Genomic DNA, 24,668 nt, shown 5'->3' on the forward strand with positions numbered 1-24,668 from the left:
TGGGAAGGACACCATAAGCCCTGTAAGGAGCATTTCTGTGTAATATGTTCCCAGAGGAACTTCACACTTTATCACTTCCAAAAAAGCTATTCTAGTTTTGTTTTTTCCTTTTGACGTATTTTTTCCTGTTCCTCTGGATGTTCTTATTAGCTATATAAATACATTGTCCCTTTCAAGAATCTTGCTAAACTCTTGATGTTAATGGCTATGTCTAGACCAGTAAGTTAAACAAGGCTATGACACTAGCTCTAACACTGGCTCGTGACCATCTGTATTGTTTAATGGTCTCTTGACACGAACTAGCATCGACTAGCAGACAATACCTGAGCCCAGCACAGGGAACAGCACATTCCTGGGACCATTCCCAATAGGCAGCCAGGGTGTGGCCACTCTGTTTTTAGAGGGGAAAAGAGTTTAGTCGTGTGGATGTGAGTCAGAACGTGCCCTTTGGCTTCATGCCAGGCAGCAGTCACTGCTCCGTTGCATTTAGTATGATAGATGGAGCCAGTGGGACTTTTTAATAACAAGCTCCAAGGACCAGTTAAGCAATCTGTGAAAAGCATCACTGGGTACCTTTTGAAAAAAGCCCGTAATCATGTGGATACTGGCTTGATCCCCTTCAGTGGAAGAATAGAACGCTTCCACAGAGGGCTTGGTGCTGTGTTGAAGCACAGGTTGTGTCATGAGGTTTTCCTCACACTTCCCAAACTTTATCAGCAACCTAAGATTAAACTTGCACGACGAAGACTTAGCACTGTCCCTCCCAAATACCTTTCCATGCCTGTGGGCATGTTCAAGGCTTGTTCAAGACAGCTTGTTATCTTCAAAGTAAACACAAATATCTCCTAACCTGAGGCACTCTTGTGTGAGTAACCAAGTGGGAGGGTTTGGATTGCCTAGGCCAGCCACCACCCTAGGTAGGTCTTTAGATTGACAGTACACAGGTATTTTCACAGAGACGGAGAATACCTTTTTGTCCCTCTCAGCCATTTGTATAAAGAGTTTGGATGCTGGAAAGGATCAGCTTGAGGACTCTGCTTCTTGCCAGCACTCTTTATTCCCTCATTTCACCTGTTGAAGGCTACTGAACCCAGAAATCTGGGGGTGTAGGCTGGGCATGCAGATACCTAGAGGTCAGGGTACTTACAGTAAAAGGCAAAAAGGCAAAGCAACATCACTGTGGTTTGGAAAATCAAATGTTGAGATAAAAACACGCGTGGCTTGGCTTGGTATAAATGCTATATTTAAGACACAGAATAAAGCTTATGAACATTTTAGAGGAATTCTGCTTTTTTCAGTATTATATATTTGCCATATAAATGTCAGTTATAGACAAAGGACAAGCAAAAATAATACACTTAGCATTTCAGAAAGGCCAAGCATTTGCAATGAGCAGTTCTGGCAATGCTAAATCACTCAGGGAGGTGGAGACTGGCAGAAAGCTGACCGAGCCATTAACCTCTATTGAACTCCTGCCCATGCCTATATGCAAAGTCTTAAGCTAAAACTGAATGGAGATGGGGGGATGCTCATTGGGAAAGAGTGGAAAACACAGAAAAGCTTCTCTGTTCAGCTACAACAGGCTAGGAGTATACAGTGGTTTTAGGAGTATACAAAAATGGTTTTCTGGAGTACAGACATTAAAATCAAGGTTCATAGTGGACTTCAAGCATCAAAATCCTTACTTAGGTACAGAAGTTCCATACTGGAGTGCCACTGGAAGCCTTGGAGCAAGCCTCCACATCCTACCACTGCCTCATCACTAGGGGTCTTTATTAAAGCTGAAGTTCTGGTGGGACCTTCAGGGTGGGCTTTTCTCATTTCTATTCAGTGTCCAAACCATATCAACCCACCTGGTCTGGTACAAAAACCTACCAGGGCAGGACAACTGGGAAGTGCCCCTGTTTCACACGTTCCCCCACCATCTAACAACTCAGCAGAACTCACCTGGGGCAGGAGAGAAACCCTTGTTCAATCTCTTGCTCTGTCTGAATTCATCCAAATGCCAGGTGAGAGGTATCCTCACCAGGGTCTGCTTTCTGTCACTCCAACATTCTGTAACCACTCCACTCTGTACAACCTATTCAGAGTATGTCAGAGTGGACACTTTTGCCTGACCTAAAAATCTTTATTTATTTAGTATAGTAGGAACTTAGAGAGTGGAAGAAAGAGAAGTTTTATAAGAACAAATAAGATGATGCTTGGAGCAGTCACCAAAGGTAACAGCAGCTGGAGACCAAGTCCCTGGCGTGAGAAGATCTTTGAGTATGGGCATCGTGTGTGCCAAGGGAGTCCCCTAACCACAGTGCTGTGAAATTCCCCATTCAGCAAACTACTTTCTTCATTTTTACAGCCTCCAAATGCTCTCTGCTCAGTAAATGGGCAGTCTAGATAACTAATATGGTGCTACAGGGAGTACGGGGTGTAGGTTCTTCAGTGTCGTGCCACATCTACATACTACCTTGAATCTAATCTCAGTTTGCTCAAATTTGGGGCCTGTGTTGCTGCCCTAGTTTCTCTTTCTTCTGCTTCTTCCTCTTATGAAAAGCCAAGTGGTTTCAAGGCGCCTCAGCACTGGTCTTCCTTTTGCTGATACTCAGTAAATATACTTTGATGATGTAAGGGTGACCTGGGTCCTTCATTCTGTAATTTCTTAATCACCCTGAGTTATAGGTTAATATTGTCCTAGTACTACAGCCCAATCTGAACCTAGTTTGAAATGTCTAAATACTAACCACTTGTGCAAGTACTTTTCAAGGAACAGAAGGAATCTGTTCACAAAGTCTCTGTTGGCCTTTGTAACATAAATACGAAAATATTTGCAGTCAAGCAGTAGAAAATGAGTCCAAACAATATTGAGTAACCCTGCATGAGCAGAGAAGTGTCTATAAAGTCAGTGGGGATTGATAGTGATGTCTCAAAGGGCATGGGAATAAGTCACCAAGGCAAGCCAAAAAAGGCATAAGTAAATATTTAACTGAAGACTGAAAGTACTTTTCCTTTTAGGTAAAACACTATTCCTATCTGAGTTCATCCCAAGGTGAAACGGACAAAAGACAGTTAAGTGGGTATCACTCGAGTAATTCCAGAAAAAAACAGTGTTGCTTATGGGAAAATAATTAACAAAGAATGAAAGATAAGCACTCTGAAAAAGAGTTAGATAACTGATGACAATGTCTTATAGAGAGAGGAAAGACGGATGTTCTGTTAGTCACGTCTGACCTGAAAGAGTCTGGCAGATCCCTCTGCAAGCAGTCTCCGCAAGGAGATAGGTATGTTTGGAAGAAAGGGCCATATGAGATGAATCCAATTTCTGTATCTAGTAACATTACAGTAAATTTTGCCTCCTGAAATCAGTGCAATTCTGGTTTGGACTTAAATACGTGCGTATATTTTCATACATACATGCGATTCCATTGGGTTCCTCTGTTGTGTACACATCCAGGCCTTATCAAAGTAGTTGGATGCTCCCAGGAGAAGAAATAGGAAGCTGGGCATGTAGGTCCACGCCTTGCCAATCTAGAAACAAGTCAGGTGTGCAGAGTTGTGTGGACCTCTCGAAAAATTAGTGATTAGTTTTATTAACCTATTAGGACTTACGAAAAACATGTATTTTATTAACTTACCTTGTAGGAGAGCTTGGTTAATGTATGATAGGTAAAAGAGATACTGGTAGGATGGAAATAATTCAAGACTCCAGCAGGTCAAAAGGTGAGAAAGCTGAAAGCTGCATCTGCGTAAAGAACTGCTGAAATCAACTGGGAGATTATTGCTGTCTTTGATAGGAACTAGGCTTAACCTACCGGAGACCAGTTAAAGCATTTCATATGGCAAAAATCTTAATTTATCACTGCTGCTTTTAAAACTGCACAAATGACACTTTTATAAAGACTTATTTCACTACAACGAGCAAAAAAAATCTACTTCACTTTAATATTAAGCATTGTGCAAGCTCATTCTGATTGAAAGGATTGTGATTTTTTTATGTTGGGTAGTCCTTATGACAAACAACTGAAAAAATGCATCTGAGCTCTTGGGCTTATGGGACTTAAATCATTAAAATATTTTTAGGAGAAAACAAAAACAAAAACAAAAAACTTATGAGTACAAAAAAAAAAAAAACCCTACAGTTTTGCTCTGAGGGAAAGTTCATTCCAGGGTACACTATTCAGAGCACACAGAAACACTATTTAAGCAGAGATATGCCTCAAATGCACGCTTTACAGGTACGTATTACACATTGTGTGTGTGTGTGTGTAAAGTTCACATATCTTCTCTTACACTTGGCCACATTTTCTCTTGTATCTGACAGCCCAATCAGAATTGTTTTTTGCATAGGCAAGGACCAAACTTCTGGAAAACAGAATGACGGAACCTTTTTCATACCAGGTGATGCTGTGTAAACACAAGGCTTGATTCTGCCATAAGAAGGATAAGTACTGGGCAACTGGGTATCCTGCACCTTTGGTACCTCCCTAAATTCAGGGGCAATGCGATGATTATTTGAAAAAATTACTTCATCATAAACTGAGCAATCGTATCTTAAAAGGCTCAGTGGCACTGAGCTGTTTTTTCTTTGGGAAAGACTCTGTGTTGAAATGGTTTTATAAAAAATGTGTGACCTCTGGACAGCTGGTGTCAAAAATAGGCTCTATGATTCTCCAGTGCAATAGCAGTGGGGGAATATGGCAGGAAATTGTTGCATGAGATAGAAGGCAGTTTGTTTTTTTTTCCAAGAGAGTGATGACAAGGGTTTGAAACTTGTGCTCGTAGTCAATATCTCCCTCACTAGCTGAGAGGCAAAGGGGTACATTTTGGAGAACCTTTCAGACACAGGTCATCAACGACTTTCACAGAATCCAAGAATGGTTGAAACTGGAAGGAACCCCTGGAGGTCATCTGGTCCAACCCACCTAGGGTTTTCTGGCTCTGTAGGGTCCCCCCCACTTCACCTGGTCCCTCACTAACACAGTGAATGTGTGGGGCAGTGGGCACAAACTGGAACACAGGAGGTTCTGAACACCAAGAAGCACTTCTGTACTGTGCAGGTGATGGAGCAAAAGCACAGGCTGCTCAGAGAGGCTGTGGAGTCTCCTCAGAGATCTTCAAAAATCACCTGAACATGGTCCTGTGCAACCTGGTTTAACAATCCTTAACTCCACCTCTGCTTAAGGGATTTATGATTCATTTGTGTGTTGTATAATGCACGAGGGATACCTTGCGATCTGGGCTTGGATTAGACAAAAAAGCATAGCTATGGGTATGCATCTCAGTCTTCTCTCTTTTGTTCGTCGGGCAGTTTCATAATATTCATATTTCTTATTAATACATGTTCCAAAGAAGAAGGGAGGAAATATGACTCCGGGAATTGGCTTGGGGTGTATTACAAGGAAAGCGGTCAGCCCATGGGATATATAGGGAAGTAACTGTCCATAAGCATATTGTCCATAGACTGTCCAAAAACAAAACCACAATGGTTTACAAGGCTACATGAATAAAAGCAAAATGACTACCGTGACTTTGCCATCTGTCAGACAAGATGCAGTAATTATCCTGGGGTTGGTTTAAGCCCATCCAAATAGCTTAGCAACATGTATTTGCTGAAACTCCCCTCATAGAGCCTTGTAAGGGATCCACTCCTGTGTCAGCTAACACATCTTGTCCTGCAGGTGTGGCAGGTGAAATCGTCATACGCTGGCACTCTCGGTAGGATGCCTGAAGTGGCAGCCCTCTTGTTCCCCCTGGACCCCCAAAGCCTCAGGTCCCTTCTACAACCTGAAACCACATCCTCTGGCCTCTCTGCAAGGATGCCCACATGAAAGAGGCCTTAGAGATACCATTATCATCATGTATCTTTTCCTTTCCCTGCTTTTTCCCTAGTGTCAGGATGAAGCTACTTGGTGTATCTCAACTGATAGGCCTTTGTGTACTCACTTCCACTGGTTCTTTGTATCAGCTCTTTCCATGCCCTATCCCCTTTTAGATGTTTCTGTTGGATTCATCTGGGCAAGGCACAGAAAATCATCTCCTGTGCCTTTACCCTTCCCTCTCCATGCCTTCCTCCTGCCATCTGTCACCTTCCTCTTGCTGCTGTGCCCTTCCTCCGGGGATCTCACAGGCATCTCTCTGGGAAATGGGCTCAGGTTCGGTGTGCAAGTAGTTCCACAGCGTATTCAAATAGTCGCGTGGGAGCCAGGAAACAGTAGGAAGGAGCAAGGCATGAAGAAAACTAGAGACGCAAGGAAAACAACCGATGGATTTCAATGGTGCTGCCAAAAGATACAGCACGAGGCTCTTTGTGCAAATCCCATCTCAGGATTTAAACCATGCGGTCGACCTTGCTCCTTATGGGTGGCAAACTAACCCAGGGAGCCAGCTGTCCAAATGCAGTCTCAGCACCTGCCGGTTCCTTTACCCTGAAGTCTCCCAGAAGTTCACCTCTTAGAGCAGATGCTGTCCTCGAGCTGTAAGTAACACTGCAAGCCATGAAGATGTAGCTCGGAGCCCTGCTCCTGAGAGAGAGGGCAGCCACAGCACTTGAGCTAAAGAAAAAGCGCTGATATCTGCTCGAGCGTGGGGCTCAGAGATGGGTTTGATGGCCCGGACAAACATGTATAGTTATTCACCAAGAGATTCACTGCAAGCGTATTTTACAATGAGTTCCAGTGTTTGAAAGCAGTGGAGCAATCATTATTAGAATGATTTTTTTTTCCTTCAGTAAGATATAAAAAGATCCATTCTTAATTCTTTCTTATGTAGCATGAGCAAAATCTTCAAGGAAATAAATAAGGAAGTCTCCTTCTGACAAGTTATCTTACTAAATAAAATAAATTAAAAAAATAGCGCATTTGTATGTGAATTGAATGCACTATAAAAGACTTCTATCATCTGATAATTATCCAAAAACAGGAAAGTGATCCAGATAATATGATTCATCGGTCTCCGAGGAGTACTCCCAATGGGTGTGTGGTAGTGGTCTGTCCAGTCTGGTTGAAACTCCGACAGGGGATGGAGTTTCCTCTGGTCCTTTTGGGTAACAATTTCCCAGCCTAGCAGTCCTTCTTGCCTGAGAGTTCTTTGTTCTGCTTTGTATTCATATATTACATTATTATTTATTTTGTATTATTCACTACTAATCTGTTAATTCATCCCTACGCTATTTTCCAGTAATACATTACACAATGTATACAACGTCTGGCACTTGGTATTTGTTCTCCCACCCTTTCCCTATGGGTAAGAGCAAACACACTGCAGCACGCTCCAGGGGGAGCTGGGACTGAATGTGGTCAGGTTTTGAGGTTAGCTTTGTTTGCTTGTAAGCGTTCATAACCCTGTGGATTTGGATGAGAGGTGCCTGTGCTCTTCTCTGTTTCATTACTTGAAGAAATAACACTGTAGTGTACCAAGGCACGTATAGATGTGTGCAATTCAGGCTTTGCCCAGTAAATAAGAAAAGCATAACACCTGCCATCAGCAAGAAAGGCTGAGTGGGGGTTAGAGAGGTACCAGGGCTCCAGAAACTGATGAGCACAGTCCAACTCCACCCTAGCTTCCTACACAACCATGGGGGAACTGGGGAAGGCATGGCATCCTGCCTTCTCCTGTGTGTTGCCCCTCTCACTCTATACCCATAAGCTTCTGGAGGGCCTTGCAGCCACTTGCATATTTTTAGAAGCCTAAGTGCCAGTCTTAGGCTCATGCATTTGAGGCAGGTTATCCTCAAAACAGTTCAGCACAAGACTTTTTGGCAGCTGAGGTTCACGTGAGCTCTTTCAAGATAATTGGGACCTCCTCCTGCTGGCACATCCTTCAGGTGTCGAGCCTGATCCAGAGCACTTCTAAACCCTCCCTGAACTCCTCCCCCCTCTGCTCAGTGCTCCATTAAGAGGATGTGGCTGTGATTTAAGGAATTACTCCCTTGTGAATTTTGTGTCAAAGAAACCCTCTGGTTCTTCCAGATGACAGACATTTACCTAACACGCTCAGGAGCAAAGCTAGCCCAGACGCAAAGCCAGGTGACCTTCACCCACGCCACACTTCTGCCTCCAGGTAGGTGAGATGAGGATCTGCCCCACTGCCTATGTAAACCAGATGAAAGGGTGGGGAGGACAGGCCAGGACATAGCTGCTTCTCCAACAGCCCCGTGCAGCAACCAAAAACGCCTTCTTGTGCCGTGGTTGTTTCCCACTGTCGGCCTTTTTACGTCAACAAAAAGAAGCGTGATCTACCTTGCTGTGCCTCTGCCAGGGCTGTGGGCAACGTGCAGCCACCATCCAGCACTGTTTTTCCAGATGTAGCCTGTCAAAATGGAAGGAATGAGTCAGTGGTGTGCAGACCGAGAGCACGATTAACACTTATTTCATGTGCGTTCCTGCCTCCTGATTGAATTGTTGGGGGTTTTCAGCACGTGTCCTGCTGGGTGTCCTAGGCAGTGCCCTACCTGCGCAGCACGTAAGTACCCACACCTTCACTGCTGCAGACTAGCCCAAACATTAGGATTAGGAAAAATCTTGCTAGCACCTCTTCGAAGGCTGCTTCTTAGCTTCACCTGTGGAAGACTTGCTAAAGCTGGCCGTGGGGACAGCCCCCGTGCCACCATCTGCTGGGCTCCCAGCTCAGCCTCAGCACCCGAGCACGGTGCCCAGCCAGGTGCCATGCCTGGCACCGGGAACCAGACGCGGCCGTGCCCAAGGGGATGCTTATGCACTACAAGCTGTTTCCTATAGGTGGAGTGATTTGTTTAACGCTTCGTGGCTGCTCTTTGCGTTTGCAGGTTATTCGGTAGGTGCCGCGTCATTCAGGGCAAGCTGAGAAATCCATTTCAAAACAAGTTTTTGACGTGTAATAACAAGAAAAAAAGAAATGTCTCCAGCATTCAGACAGTGGAAGGAAAATTTCCTGCTAACGGAAGCAAGGAAGACAGCGGAATTGCTACAGGATTAATTAATGGGGATTTAAAGCAATATTTCAGCTGTTTCTAATCATTCATCATCTCCCTCCAGTGTCTCAGGGACTCGGGCTGGGCAGATCCTGTGGTCACAGCTTTGTTATTTGGAGGGGAAAAAAAAGAAAGCCATACTAGTACTTCAGGCATTCTGCACTCCAAGAATCCTCTCCTTCCTTCAAAGCTCTTCTGAAAACCCACACACTGGTAAGGCTGTCGCTCCCACCCACGGTTAACATCCCAAATCTTTTGCCTGTTGAAAGCATTCTTCCTCCAGTGCCAAAGGGCCCCTGTTATCCTCTGATGCTGCTGTAAACGTCCGGGGCTTCAGCCCATGAACAAGTTCCTGGGGCTTGTTTGGGATGCTGTTTCACAGAGTATCAGTCCTGGGAACAGTGGCGGTGCCCGCTCATCCTCTGTGGGAAGCACAACCCAACTGCAGCGAGCTCCTTCCCCAGCACCAGGGGATGAAGCATGCTTAGGGCTGCTGCCCCGAGAGAGCTGGAGTGTTACGGGTTCACAACCAGCAGAGCTCCCATCTGGCTGCTGGGGAGACCGTATCCTCTTACTGTGCTCCCCAGTATAAATCCTAAGTGTTCAAGCGGGACTTTCAGCAGACAAACTAAATAACTTCCAATAATAGGTAAAACAATCCAAAGGCATCTAATTTTCTGGCATTGGCCTTAAAAAGGAATAGTCCATTATAAACCAGGCTGTGTTTTGAAAGCAGCTTTTTATACAGAGAAATGACATTGAGGCAACTGCCCTGGGTGTGGAGGTAAAATGCCAAATCTGGCTTTGGTCCTTCCAGCCCACAGAGTGCCTACCCAAACACACCTCCCATGTGGTGCCTCTCCTGCGGCGTGATTCATGGCAGTCTGAAAAAGGTTCATCTGCAGGCAACGGCAGATATTTGCTGGCATGAGGGAAGAGCAGTGAGAAGACTATTAAAGCGAATCATAATAAACTATTCTCGCTGGTCAGGACTCATTACGTTTTTATTAGTCTCGCCTGCAATTTTCTGTACATAGGTTTTGAAGATGATCAGCAAGCCGAGCCAAAGTGCGTATTGTGAATTGTTCTGACCTCGCTTGGAACAGTTTTCTGTGTTTGCATATGTGCCTTTCTCATAACCCATATCTCAACACTGCCAGATGCATTTGCCACATTGTAAATTGCAGAACGTCATCCACCTCCAGGGATTAAAGGGAGCGCTATTTAATGACAGGGACTGAATGTGCTGCCCTTGATCACAGTGGGCCATGCCCCAAGCAACCTATTAAAAGGGTGTTTATACCACCAGCAGTGGCCCTGGGTGAATCCAGACAGAACAGAAACCAATGAAAAAAAGATGCAACCTTGCATGCTCTGACGTAAACCAAAGTCTACACCCCTTACGCAGCTCGAGAGATACCTCATGCTACAGTGCTGCTCTTGCTGTCTGTGCCATACGTTGGCTTAGAGCCACCTCCTCTCACTGTTTGCAGCATCTCCTGCTTCTTGCACAGCGCCGTGAGGACTATTTCTGTCTGTATGTACCGCACTTGCAGTCAGAAGCCCTATTGCACTCAGTGTTGCAACAGAAAAGACGATTACACCCAAGACCCCGTAAAAAATCTGAACATATTTAGGGTACTAGGCTGCACAGAGGAAACTCCTCTGTTTTGACCCAGACTTCCCATGTAATCCTAACAAAGCCACTGTGTAGTTATGGTGGAGATCCCATGCAGAAACATGGGAATCAGAGGAGACTGCAGCAAGAATTTCCAGGTTAAAGACTGGGTTACGGGGAGCTCCTTGGTAGGAATACACTGATAACACAAAAAGGATCATTTCATGCATCAAGTTGTTCAATTACAAACTCTGGAAGGAGATACTGTGAAAAAGGGCCAAGTCCAATATACATTTATTATTTCACTGCTATTTTTTGGCAGCTGCCTTGGTGATCAATGTATGCTGTACAGCTGGGTTGTCACTGCCCTTGAAGCCATTGAGTAATGCATGACTCTGCAATATTTCCAGTGTGTCATGCGCTCTGTAATCATCAGCAATTGAGTATATTCCTTCCCCTTGCTTCTCCAGAGTAACAGTTGAAGTACATGTCCTCCTGATAAAGGCCTGCTGTCCTGTATGCAAAGTTCGGCATTGTAGTCTTTTGGGGGATTTCAACAGAATGCAGTAAGAAGTTTGAATTAATTTGGTTGGAGGGAAGCTGAATGAAATACCAATACTCTTTGGTCCCAGTTATGTCATAACTGGAAAACACTGGTGGTTAATCCCTGCGTTGGAGATCAGACCATGAGAGGAGCAGATGTGGTTGTGTATGGGATGGTCCTTGGCTTACTGAAATGTGATCGATTGTTGAAATTGCTCGAGAAAGCAGAAAGAGAAATGGAGATGAACAGAACTAATGAAGACTTAACCCTCATGTTTCTATTAATTGATGGAGTAAATGTGCAGAAAGAGAAACCAACAAGACTAACGAGGTCTTACCCCCCACCCGTCAATCTGCGGTACCACAAACAGAGCCTACTTTCTAGGGCTCATACTTCTCACCTAAGGTGCTGGATTGCCTTCTCCCAGAATGGTTTCTGACAGCATGAAATTTTTACCTGCCACAGCCTGGTCCTCACCAGGACCAGTCAGCTCAGCAGGCCTTCAGGCCAGATCAGCTCCTTGAGGTAAAGCACAGAGAGCGCACCTGGCACTGCTCGCACCTCTGCTGTGGCGCTGACAACGCCTGCGTCTCTCCAGACCATTTGTCTACCCAGGTATCAGTGGCCAACTGAAAGTCACAAACCTTGATATTCAGACAAAAATATCAGAGCACTGCTATCCAGATTGTTCTGATTTTATGAATTCTGGGACTCAGGAGATGACTAGGACGTTACCAGCCCAGCTTCAGCTCCTACGCTGTGTCTGTTAGCTCTTCCCACGCCTGCTGCTAACTTTTTGTGCCAGGTTGTTCCATGATGCGTACAGAGAAATGTCAACTGCAGCTGGACGGGAGAGGCACCTCATCTCCCTTTCATTGATTTTGCACTTACTTCATGTCATTTATTCTTTTGTAATTATGTGACTTGAAACCTCTTGATTGTGCATTTGTTAGGGCTATGTAATCTGGTGGTTTCCTATAACTTCGATTTTCCTTCTTCAGTTCCTTCTGATTGCTTGTTACATCCACCTTCTACAATTTTCCATAAATCAGATAGCAAGGTTAGAAGGGGAGAGTGATCATTTCTGATTTGATCCTTTTTAGACCATTTCCATAATACACAGAGCACCCACAGGCTTAGTCCCAGTGTCCCGTCATGCAAAGTTGGGTTGAGTAATCTTCCCTGCCATGGCGCAGAGCATTTTAGCAGCTGTTCTGCCTGAGCAGAAGCAGAATGAGCAAGAAATAAAAATATTGAGACTTTTACACTCATTTCTTTGTCCCGTAAAGATAAGACTTTCTCCTGTGTCGTGAATATTGTGTCATATTGTCATATTGTGTCGTGACCTTACATGTTCTCATGGAAGAGGCCAGGTCCAGCAAATGGAGTAAAAAAACAGCCTCAAGTAAGCCCTAAATGTTGTAGCAAGTACTGAAATGATGCTGGGGATTGAGGGTGGCACCTGAGCATTGAAGACTCACTCCACTGCAGTTTTTGTAGAGCATCAGAAGGAGACATGCACCCATTCTGTCTAAAGGAAACATCTAGCTGTACTCTGAATTTTATCCACCTCTGAAGCAGTCTTTAAAAGGTCAGAATCCACATGCTCTGCTTGGTCAACAGAAAGAGGTAAGTGTCTTTGGGAAGCTCCAGAGGAAGACCCTTTCCACCTAAACTGGGTGCCTAAACTTAGTCAGGTTTTTCCACCAGAGACCTCCACCAGCACGTAGCTCCCGCTACAGGAAACCCAGCCTAGAATGGGGAAGAATTGCACTAGGTTTTGGAAATCCGTGGTGTAATTTAGTTGCCCAAATTACCCTGACTAAACCTCATCCAGACCCTCAATAGTCCCAAGACTGAGGGCCAGTTCTGCCACAGGTAAGGACACTTTACAGTCCCTCTTCCCATCCGCATTAGCTGCTTTAAACTCTGCTGCAGTGCAGCTGTACTGTGCCGTTAATATTTGATGCTCGACACCCATAAGATGGCTGCAAATCAGCAGTGGCTGACTCCCACTGTTTTGTTAATGAGGTCTGTTACAATCCTTCAGGATGATTCTACAAACCACGAGATCTGTTTTATTATTATCTGTTAATGATTATCTCATATCGTTAAGCTGTATCTAGCTACATGAATCTTTAGTTATGTAATTGCTTCAGATTTGTTCACAGTGTGAAAAATAAGAAAGCCATCTTTAATTAGGACATGGAAACAGTGATGGATTCAAATGATTAACAGAACTAATGAACAAAATCTGCGTTTCTGCTGTTCCCTCTGTCATATTGCTAGGCAAAATGTCACCATGGTGTTTGACCCTGAATGCCTCAGTTTCTCTTTGAAAGAATGCCTGCATCTCCAGTGATGTTGGGAATCTTAATTGATTAATACTTTCAAAGCACTTTTAGTTGCTCAGATGAAAGACTTCCCTAAATGCGAAGTATTACTACATGTTAAGTTCATGTCTGGAGCAAATTTTTAAAACAAACCATATGAAAAGCTGAATTAAGAGTGGAAATGCTGATCCAGCCATTAATTACTCCACATCAGAGAGTGGGCAGAGGGTCTCCTTTCATGTTGTTTATTTCAAACAAACAACTCTGGGAATCTCCTGTGGAAATGAAACGCAAAAAAAAAAACAAAGCCCTTTCATGGGTATTTTTGGTTTATCTCCACATGAATCTTAAATTCATCATGTGGAGGGAATGTGGAACACATTTTTTTCTCCTGTACACGCTCACTTTCCCACAATGAACAAAATCCATTCTCCTGCGCTGTTTGTCTGCTTTTTCACCCAAGGGTAACAAAATAACGCAGACAGCAGCAACACCCTGTCTATGAACCCTGCTGAAAAGCAAATAAATAAATATGAATAAATAAATAAATAAATAAATAAATAGGAAAAGAGGGGTGGCTCGGAGGGTTCCCAGGAAAACAGGCTGTATTTAACACAGCACATACAGCTCATACCACCGACACCGAAGCCCCGCAGCTCCTAATTCCTCGGCTATTGCTCAGCAGTGAGTCAGAAGCTCAGGCTCAGCGGTGACTCACGCAGGGCCCCGAAATGCCGCTGAGCGTCCAGGTTTTAGAAAATCTGAGTGGGAAGGGGAAGGCAATGTGTGTGTGTGTGGCTGGCTGCGCGTGGGCGAGGCGGGCGGCTGGAGGGTACCCGTGTGCTCCAGTTACAGCTGCTGGTCTGCAGCCTCTTCTACTGGAGGTTACAGCATGTTCAGTGCTCCGAAGGCATTTCGCTTATGTATTTTGTCTTCTTTTCCACTCTCCTTGCAGCCCGCGCGTGTGCACCTCGCTCTTTCCCCGATTTAATTCTTGAGAAGATTTCGCTGCTTGAGATGTAACATCTCAAGAGGAGTTAGCTGTCAGCAGAAGCCCTTCTCTGGCTGCATGAGAAGCTTAGCTTCTCACAATGAGTACTGATTTAAACACGTACTGAAGGAGGCAGACACCTTCCACAAGCGGTAACTAATCTCTGTTGTAACTCCGTTTCTGAACAGTAATGAGCAAGGCACTCACACCGGGCTTGTCACAAGAAGTCTCTACGGGCAGGATTAATCCTAATCAGTTTTGCTTGTCTGAATACGAGACACCAGCTCTGAGATATGCTTTAGGATCAGTCAGGCACCTCTATCAGGTGAACCACAGCAGGGGAGAAAGTGCGCTCCAGAGACATCTTTCTCTGTTGGCTCAAGAGGTGGCTACCTGGCTTGGACTAGCTTCTTGCTAAGCCACCTTGCTAGCTTCTTGCTAAGCCACCACTTCTTGGCAGCAGCTAATGGTCTGAGAAGCATTTTTCTTTTGGGTTTCAAAAGATCATTCATTCATTGTCTTCCATTACACAAAATGTTATTACATTGCATTGGCAATTTGACACTTGAACCGGTGATAGTCTGTCTTGGGATAAAGAGATGATATCACTTTCCTCTTGTTTGTTCCAGGTTTGTTCCCATAACGCTTGGATACTCACTGCTCTGAACCCTTATGAACTCTGCTAATCAAGTGCCAAAGGAGAGGAGGGTATCTAATAGCTGTTCGTGGCTGTGCTCGCGCTCACAGCTCAGTTTTAGTGAAATATCCACTACTGCACAATATGAACAAACACCCCACCCACACACTGTTTCTAGATTCATGATATATCCCATGGAAATATTTTGGTTTTAGCAGGTCTTCAGATTTTAGAGATGATCTGTAATTTGTGCATGCACTTTGAACTTGGTGTGCCTATTTTTTCTCCTGCTACTCCCTATACTGTTGTCTGTAGTGACGCTGGGATACAGACATAGTTACACATCTATTTAGATATGAGCTTTGGACATTAAATGACTTTCATATCTGGTTGCTTTGTGAGATTCCAAGGGAGTGTCTCCTCGCTGCAGTCCTTGCTGCTTGCAGATCTCTCTGCGCTGTGATGAATTGCCTCCGCTCAGCCCTGGAGCATGAGCTTGTTCATCAGCATTACATGTGCCACGAGGTGATAACGGTGGTAGTCTGAGCTCCCTCAGGACAGAGTTTTGGCTCGCTGCATCCTTCCCTCCTATTCTATAACCAACACAAATTAGTTCATTTTTGAAGGTTCGTTATAGCATCAATCAGCCATTTCACACAAGGCACCATTACAATGAACTATGCTTTTCCCAAGCAGTAGATGGCAATTGATAAAGCATTATCTCTCCCATGCGGCATTTTCCATGGGTTGAAAATGCCTTTGCAAGCTTCCTACACTTCTGCATGGCTCTAGCCTGTGCTAACATGCTGGCAGCCTTTGCACATTACAGCTAGAAATGATGGCTGTTCTTATTTTGCCTACTCATTTGTACACCCTCTTTGCAATGTCAAAATTCCCCACTGTGGCCTAAAAAAGGTCTGTTTTCCAAAAAATGCCCTCGTCTCTGTTTGGTACAGTGTTACGACTGCTGTTTTCTCTCCCTACTTTAGAAAAAAATAATAATAATAAAAAAAAAATCCTCTCTGTGATCTGACACACCAGCTCTGGCAGCGGGTACTGCAGATGTTCCAGAGCCAGCTGTCCGCCCCCTTTGCCAAAAATTAATTTCCCAGAGCAGAGTCAGCAGAAGCGAACACACGCCCAGTCCCCAGCAGCTTCAGCGCAAAGCCCAGCTTCAGCTGGAACTTGTCTGACCACGATTTTTTAATGATAGGCAACAGGTCTGATTAGAAAATGATCACATCCATTAAAATTCCTTCACTCGAGTCCTACGGCTGGATCACGCATGCAGACTGTATGACATAAAGTATGTTGTGTAAACTCTTATCCCCTTCCTCTCAGCAGAATATTATTTCTCAGCAGACTATCTAAATTAGTTGGCTTTTACCACTCTAAGATCTCCTGCTCGCCTGTTAAATGGCCTTTTTAAGTGTTAATTTCCGATTTTTGGCCTTTCTTGTCTCTGTAGTAAATATGCATTTCTAAGTGCAAGCACTCCAGAAAAATGCTTTGTGTCTGGAACGAAATAATCAAGTCAGTGATATAAGTCTGTTAAACTTCTGCTAGCGTAAACAAGAGGAACACTGATCTCAAAAGAGCAAAGTGATTTATATCAGTCAAAAATATAGTCCTGCTGACTTCAAAAATGTTTGTCCTCATTTATTTTAATAGGCATAAGAGACTCAAAGTCTCCTAAAATCAGACCCAAAGGCTTTTTTGAGGATTATCTCGGAGGTTACAGAACCGACTGAAGACTTGATGGAAAGATAAAATTTTTGCAAACCTTTGTGTTGCCAAAAAAAGGTGTTTAATGAGAAAACCAGCAACATTTTCTGCTTTAGCTATATAAATAGCATGCTTTCATGGTCCATGATTTATAAAAGCTGATGCTTTTAACTTTCATCACTTCATAGGACACTGCAAAACATGTCTGAGGACATTATGCACAGTTTTGTCAAATGGCAGGAAGACAGCGCAGACTGAGAGAGCTGCTCCAGGTGCAGCAGCGTGCCGGTGGCCAGCTCCAGCTGTGCTTATCGGCGCTGCCGCTGACCTTTTGAGCCACTTCTCGCTCTCAGTTTGTTTGCTCTCTTTATCAGCCCTGAACCCTGCCAGTACAGCTCTAAGCGAGGTCTGTAGCGTGAAACGGGATGCACAGAAGTGCAGGAAGAGGTTGGTGCCCTCTGTGACCTGGTTATCTGCCGGAAAGTCAGTGCAGTCACTTTCCCCTTGCCACAGAGCTTAAAGAAAGCATACTTTCCGATACAGATAACTTTACTAGGAGGTGGTGGTTGCAATTCCCTTTATAGCTACTGATTGTTAATTGCAGAGCTAATATAATTATACTGCAGCCAGCTGAGTTAGAGTGAATTTCTAAAAGCGCCTTGTGCCGTACAGACACCGGTTACTGAGAGCCTGAGAAATCTCAAACAGATGAATTTTCCACTCCTTACTCTTACTACAGCTCACATTGGAGGCTCGTCTGTTAAGGAAGACGCTCTCTGGGACCAGGGTGAGTATAGAGTCATACATAAATATAGCACTTGGAAAGCGCTCCACCTGACATTCATACAGCTTGTCTTCTAGGAATGAGATTCAAAACGGATGACAACTGCCCGCTCATGGAGAGAAGGGTGAAGATATGCTCTGTGCAGAGGCATGCAGCTTTCTTCAGGGTGTTTTCTCTTTTGGGGAATACAGGTTTACTTGGCTTTGCAGGTATTTTCATAGTGTTCATTTATATAGAACCTGGATTTTTTTAATCTCATTCTGCGGTATTCAAAAATAGCAATCTTTAAAACTCACCTTTTCAAACATATAAGTAAAACCGTAAAAATTACTTTGGCTAAGAAGGCAATGAATACGTTTATGAAGCATAAATTATCATCCTTTGTGAAAAACTTGTCACCCTGTTTTGTCCCTTCATCATATAGACTTGTGCTGCCCGAAAAGATGCAGAAATGTCAGAACTTGACCTAAAATAATTCAACTGATAAAGTCAAGTGCTAATTGCAGTCCTGCACAATCAAAAAAGACTGCTCAGGAACGCATTATGCTTACATTTGTGGCAGCAAGTCATTCATTGCTGAACCCTCTTTTGCCAAACTCTTCTGCATATACTGTTACGGTGGTAAATATTTTATGGGCTTAAAGCCAGAGGGGAAGGTTAAAACTCTTGTTATCATGAACTTGCTGCACATCAGCTGTACGTGATGTGTTCCCATGCCATGGCAGATGTGAGGTGCTCAGAAGTGGGTTAACCCAAGGGTCTGTATGCTCGCCTCAGTCAGGCTCAAGGTAATTAGGATTGCTGTAGCATATTTTCACTTGTAATTAAGCTGCCTCAAACTGCCTTCACATCAGCAGCGAGTGAGGATGTGCATGGGTGGATCAGCTGGCATAGTAATTTTACCCCTCAGTAACTTGTATAACAGCTTTTGTTCTTGTGTCTGAGTCTTTGATCGCCTTCTTGACTTCTTTTATATCACAAGGTGTTATCAGGACATCTCATCATTTCTGCGGGCTGCAAAGTCTCACTCAGCATCTTTTTAATTAATCCATATTGTTAATGCAATCTTTCAATGGCACAGAGTTTTCTTGCAAAAATAAGGGTTCAGATCAGACTTGTGGCATGTTACTAGATGGAAGCTCAGCTGGGCTTCTTCAGATGGAAGACTGACTTCTAAAGAAAAAGATTATGCACCTACTCTCAAAAGCAGTACCATCATGGTAAAAGTAAAAATGTACTCTTGTACTGTATTGAGAACTATTTTTGCGTTAAAAAATGACTGCAATTTGTAGCTGGATAGTATTCTATGCAATTGAATTCTATTCTCCCATTGAAGCTAATTGAGAAACCTTCATAGGGGAGAAAGCTCCAAGCCTAAGCCTATAAACAACAGTTTACTTTTGAAATAAATCAAAATATATATGCTTATGTTTTACTATAAATTGATTCTGTTTAATAGAAATCAAGATGCCACATACCGTGTTTTCTTTGCTGTACTGCTCATTTCTCTTCAAGTATTTAGATATTGAGGATCATGCATGTACACTATAGAGTTAATGTAATGCTTAGGACATCCGTAATAAGATGGCAGGAAAAGGGGAAAAAACAACCCAGCATTTATATTAGACAGAACAGAATTTATTGACTGAAGTGTGTTATTTCATTTCATGCTCATTTTTCATTTTAAGAGGTATAAGTGTAAACCATCATCATTATCATTTAAAACTAGCCAAAGCCAGGAAAGATGTCCAAAGGTCTGATTAAGGCTTCAATTGCACAGCTACAGATGGTTTTTGTCTTGATGTTAGAGAAGTCTCTCAGTGCTGAAGAATAACATCATGAGAAGCATATGTTAGGGAAATAAACTATGACAAAGGGAGACCAGTGATAGATGACCAAGTGAATGTGAGACTGACAGCCAAGACATATGGATCCAGTTCCCAGCTCCATCACTGTCTGAGTAAGTGGCCGTGAACAAGAACCCTCTGCGTGTCCCTCCATCTGTAATGTCCATAAAACAATATCGAGTTAGCACAAGAGCGTGTACCATGTTTATATTCCAAGAAAAAAAAAAGACTGAAATTTGCTGCATGGGACAAGCTGCAGTAACAGAGATTTTTAAGACGAGAGAGGATTGTTATCCCATTGCAGGGACCTGCTACTTTATGGTGTCATGGGATCATCTGTGGCTTTTGGTCAGTAACCTGTCATCTTGTATTTGCTAGAGGTGAGCAGGAGGGTTCCAGGGCTGCTGCACATGGAGCAGACTTGTGAATCCTTGTGGATTAAGCATCAAGTATACAATTGCTTGTAGTTGGGAAAGGCTAGCATGATGATCCCTGTGGTGACTTCAAACCCCGTGGTCTGACACAGTCTGACACCCCGTGTAAGCCATGTAAACTGAGCCCATAACTTCTAACCGGACTAAAGCACATGTATTTTACTATATAAGCATTACACTACAGATACTCTCTCTATGTATGCATACATATACATTCTATTTAGCAGTGTGAAAAAGAAGAACAGGCCAAATGCTATAGCAGATGAAGATGATGTTGCCTTATATATGGGGAACTCACCATAACTGTAGTTCGTCTGACTCCAGATTCTTCCATTGCACTTTCAGTTCTTCTTGTCTCTGTTTGTTGTACAGAAGGGTCCCAATCAAAATTCATGGCCCCTATTGCAGCAAGCTTTCTTGTGTCGTGTTGAATTTAAATGAACAGTCGGCACGAATGGGTAGCATATCTGCAAAATTTAATAAACCAGGAGACACACAGCTGCACAATGCCCAGAATTGTCAAGGTATGTAATTTGAAAAACACTACAATGGAAGTTTATCACTGCAGCTCAACTCATTTCCTGAGAGGAAAGATAATGCTGCAGGAGAATAGACACTATAATTTCCCTCTTTATATGGCAGGGATTCATTTGCTAGTAAGTTTATTTCATTGGTGTTCTCTTAGATGCCAAACTGCTAAATGCAAGGCCACAGCACAAAGAGGTTTCGTAAATTACTGGAGGAAGAAATTAGCTCTTATAACATGCTTTGAAACTTCAAGTGTATTCTGCAACAACCGGCAAATCCCCAAGTGTATATAGAATCCCATTCTAGCAAACCATTGTTTCCTTCCTGCTGGTGAAAAATAGCTTAAATAAGATCCTAAGAGTTCAATGTGGAATATAAGTGTGCATTTCATTGCTTTTATAGCTTTTTTTTGTAACATTCTTTCTAGTTTTTTAATCAAGAATTTAACCTTTGCTTCGATCAAATTTGCATTCATGAAAAGCTTGCATGTTATACAAAGTGCATTCATGTGCATCTGACAGTAAGCACTCTGCATCTGTGAATATAAAGAATCGCAATCAGACTCTTTATTTTGCAGTGCCAGGCAAATTTTGGAAACCCAGCATTTGTAATTGTTTCTCACTGAGATGCAAAAAAACGTTTGAAGGCTACTGTCAACCAATAGGAGGTAAAAATGAGAAGTCCCTTGGCAAGGCAATGCTCAGTGTTTGTCCAGCAGCAGGGAGACAATTAATGGCTGCAGAGAAAATCTTATTTTTACTTTTAGAAATACACAATACATCCCTGCTCCGAGAGGAACAGAAGACAGAATTTTAAAATGAAGAAAATAAAGATGTATGTGAAAGAGTCCATACAGCAGCAACAGGTAAAAGCACATACATGCATATATACATCTGCTTTTCTTGTGTGGCAGTGTGTGTGTGTGTACATGGCTAAATACACACAAAATGCTGTGAGTTTGCTGAAAAATAACCTTTCTAAAAACCCTGTCTTATATCCTCAGTGATCAACAGTTGGAGACCTTACATGAAGCCATTTCTGTAGCTCATTTAGAATGGAGATACTAAGGTACAGCCCTTCCCGCACATCCCATCTCATACTTTTTTAATAGCCAGTTGTGGAAGGGGAGTGTGGGAATTCCCACCTTTGCCATTTGACCTATTGTATAGCCCAGGACAAGTGATGTCTCCATTCTCCCGCCCACATTTATCCCTCTTGCACAATAGACCATAAGCTTTTACTGAGGAGGTACTGTGCAAGGCCCCTGAGATATCCCCAGGCACCCTTCAAGTTGAGACAATAATTCTACCAATCCAGAATTGAGAAAAGAAACCGGGCTTCTCTTCTGACAGTTCACACGCAGCTTTCTGGTTTTGTCATGACTGTTAATCCAGCACTGATGGGAAGAAGAAATATGTACAAAGTCCAGATTTACATGGCAGCTCCATCCCAGGGATAAAATGAGCCCTCAGCCAGACGATGAACAAACTTCTTGGGGAGGTTTCTTAATTTCAGATTGCTGCTTTGGGAAGATGTTGTCTGACAATCTTCCAAACAAGCTATGAAACCTCTTTATCTTAATGTATTTTGGAACAGTATTAGGCAGGCAAAGATGATTTATTTCTGGGAAAATAATGTGAAATCCTTTCAGTCATAATCAGTTCATTCATTTAGCTCACTGTGTGCTAGCTTATGGGCGCTTCTAGCAGAAAAGGTGTTCTGCCCATGTTCATACAAAAAGAAGCTGAGATTCACTAGTTCTGAGAAGGCACATTACGGAACATCAAGAAGCAGACTAAAATTCCTGTGGTGATCAGAAAATTGGAGCCCAACCTGACGAGGTGTCACAATTACCTTCCTTTACTGAGATCCAAATTCATGAAATGACAATTCCCTACACCATCCTGGAACAGACCAAAGCTGTCAGACTGGCCAGCAGTCCCATGGCGTGGGAAAGACCTTTCAACGTTTTGTTTTCTTCTCCGACAGTTTCCCTGTCTTTTATCAAGCAAGCATGGACCATTAATTTATTTTTCAATCTTGGTGTCTGCCTTCTGTGGTACTGTGCTGATGTCTGTGCTTTCATGTCTTGTCTTTAATAGGATTTTTATTTTTAAGGATCAGAAAACTGCAGGCAATATGCTCTGTAGATAAAGAAGCCATTCCCAAACAGAGAGGTGTTATATCTTCACTATGTGCTACAGATAAATAAATTTCAGCAATCAGTTCTCCAAAAGACACAGTAAAAGTTGTTTTTGTTTGTGTTGATCTAAAGATTCTAATTTATTTCAGATGAAGCTTTGGAACTTTTTTTTTTTTTTTTCAATGCACTAGATGCAGTAAATCAAACTCAAAAGTAAATTCACACAGTAAAAGATTCTTATCAAATCTGTTCTGAGTAAATTACTTTCTTACACTCGATTTTTTTTTTAATCAAAATCAGTTAGTTTGGATTTTAGCTTCACTGAAAAACTGGAACGCTTCTGAGGGAATGGAAACATTGTGTGCTAACGCTTTCCTCAATAAAACACCATTATTGTAAAAAAAAGTTGTTTTCAATAGATCATATTCATACTTAATATTTTATGCTTTTAATAACTTCCCGTGTTATTTACACGCATTTATAATATTTATGTAATATATATAATGTATACTGGATGCATATATATACACAACATAACTACGGTATAGTGTATAGAGAGACTATATAGATAACAAGTAGGTTGAAATGCCTAGCTACCCACAGCTGCTCACAGTTCAGGAAGAGGCAGGACATAAAAGTCCTCATGAATTGCTTTCTAGTGACTAAGTGCAACTCCTCCAAGAAGCTTTACTCTCCATCCATACCATGCAGAAAGTCCTGCACATTGCCCAGGGACCACAGCACGAAAACTAGGCACCGCAGCACCTACCTTGTCAGGGCCCCTGCAGCAAACTCCCTGTGTGCTGGGAGGATCTAGCAGCACCTGGGTACATCCTCAGGATGCTGGGAAAGGATAACTGCAAAAAGATTTTAAGTCTGCAGACCCTGTTGCTATGGGTGTATGTGATCATAGGTAAAATCAGAAAGTCACTCTGCCTCACTTGTGACTCAGCTAGATAAAAAGATATGCTTTTAGAAACTAAGTTTCACTTTTTCATATATGTTTTTGATGCCTCTGCCAGCACAATGATGTCTGGGGGTTTCATAAGTGCCTGTAACATACCCCAAATCAAAAGGAGGTTCTTGTATCTCAAACAGGTTTGGGTATCTCAGCTTCAGAAACAAGATGAATGCTAAGAGGGAACAAGGTTGCAGTGCCTTTGCACTCTTCACATTATGGGTCTCGTTTTTTTCTTATTATGCACTTTGTTAAGTCTAATGGAGAAAATACAAATCCAGAGGGAGAGATAACATCACTGTTCAGTTCGCCAAGGGCAAGCAGTCCGCGACCCTTCCCAACGCCTGTCTTCATGGCTCCAGCCATCTCCCTGCAGCAGATGCCCCCAGCTCCATGACAGGAGCACCTCCAGTTACTGCACCTGAGAGTAAATTCAGAAAAATTAACGGCTGGGAGATTAAGTACTTTATCCTTAGCAAAGCATGGTCATTTTTCCACTGGTTGTGGGGGTGGTTTTGGTGGGGAGCCGGGCCCGGCCTGAACTCCCCCGCAGCCCAGGGACACGAAGGCGCTCCCAGCTTTGGGATGGGAGCCGTGAGGGGCTGGGGGCTCCCCCAGGCCCCTAACCAGAGGAAAAGCGAAGCGGGGCCGAGCCACCCCCGCTCCCCATGCAGCCGAGGGGCGGGCAGCCCCGCTCTCCCCGGCAGAGGCGGGGCCCAGGCGGGCACCCCCCGTTCCTCCTCCCGCCGGCGGCGGCCGAGCCTTCCCAGGTAGCCGGGGGAGGAGGCGGCCGCCGCGGGGTCGAGGCGACATCTCCTTCCTGGGTTTCCTTTCGCTTCGCCGGGGTGGGGGGGGGGGGCGTCTGCGGGGAGCCGTGAGGCGCACCTGGGCCGGGCCGGGCTGGGTCGGGCGGCGGAGCCCGCCCCGTAGCCTCGCCCTGCCCGCCCCGGGCTCCGCCGGGTGCCCGCTGTCCCCGTGCCGCAGGTCGCCATGGTGCCGCTGTGCGGCGGCGGGGCCGGAGCCCGCCTGCTGCGGATGGCGGGGGCCGGCCGGAGGCTGCTTCTCCTCAACGCCGCCCGGGGCAGCGGCAGCCAGGCGGGGGGAAGCGCCTACACCCGCGGCAAGGCCCTGGCTGTCAAAAAGCGAGGCTACGACATCACCAGGAACCCCCACCTCAATAAGGTAGAT

The 24,668-nt window shown here is 43.9% G+C and overlaps 1 protein-coding gene and 2 long non-coding RNA genes across 4 annotated transcripts in view; 2 read left to right on the forward strand and 1 right to left on the reverse strand.

Moving 5' to 3' along the window:
- The first annotated feature begins 7,350 nt into the window (after positions 1–7,350).
- Positions 7,351–19,048, forward strand: LOC310880648. The gene is made up of 3 exons (XR_014571837.1): positions 7,351–14,576; positions 15,054–17,573; positions 17,648–19,048. It is a non-coding gene; the product is annotated as an uncharacterized lncRNA (long non-coding RNA).
- A 144-nt stretch (positions 19,049–19,192) lies between these two features.
- On the reverse strand, positions 19,193–23,593 carry LOC310880636. The gene is made up of 3 exons (XR_014571830.1): positions 23,292–23,593; positions 20,150–20,318; positions 19,193–19,571 (listed from the first exon to the last, which is right to left on the reverse strand). It is a non-coding gene; the product is annotated as an uncharacterized lncRNA (long non-coding RNA).
- Positions 23,594–24,001: 408 nt separating this feature from the next.
- The window catches only part of ME3 (malic enzyme 3), a 142,325-nt gene continuing 141,658 nt past the window's right edge, over positions 24,002–24,668 (forward strand). Inside the window, exon 1 of one of the 2 annotated variants that reach the window (XM_083796472.1) lies at positions 24,002–24,250. In XM_083796472.1, coding sequence (XP_083652598.1) covers positions 24,149–24,250 — 102 coding nt within the window. In that variant the 5' untranslated portion in view covers positions 24,002–24,148. Of the gene's footprint in view, positions 24,663–24,668 lie in introns of both variants that reach the window. The other variant, XM_083796471.1, reaches the window with a different exon arrangement.

Source organism: Anser anser, assembly GCF_964211835.1.
Source record: "Anser anser genome assembly, chromosome: 1".
NCBI lineage: Eukaryota > Metazoa > Chordata > Aves > Anseriformes > Anatidae > Anser > Anser anser.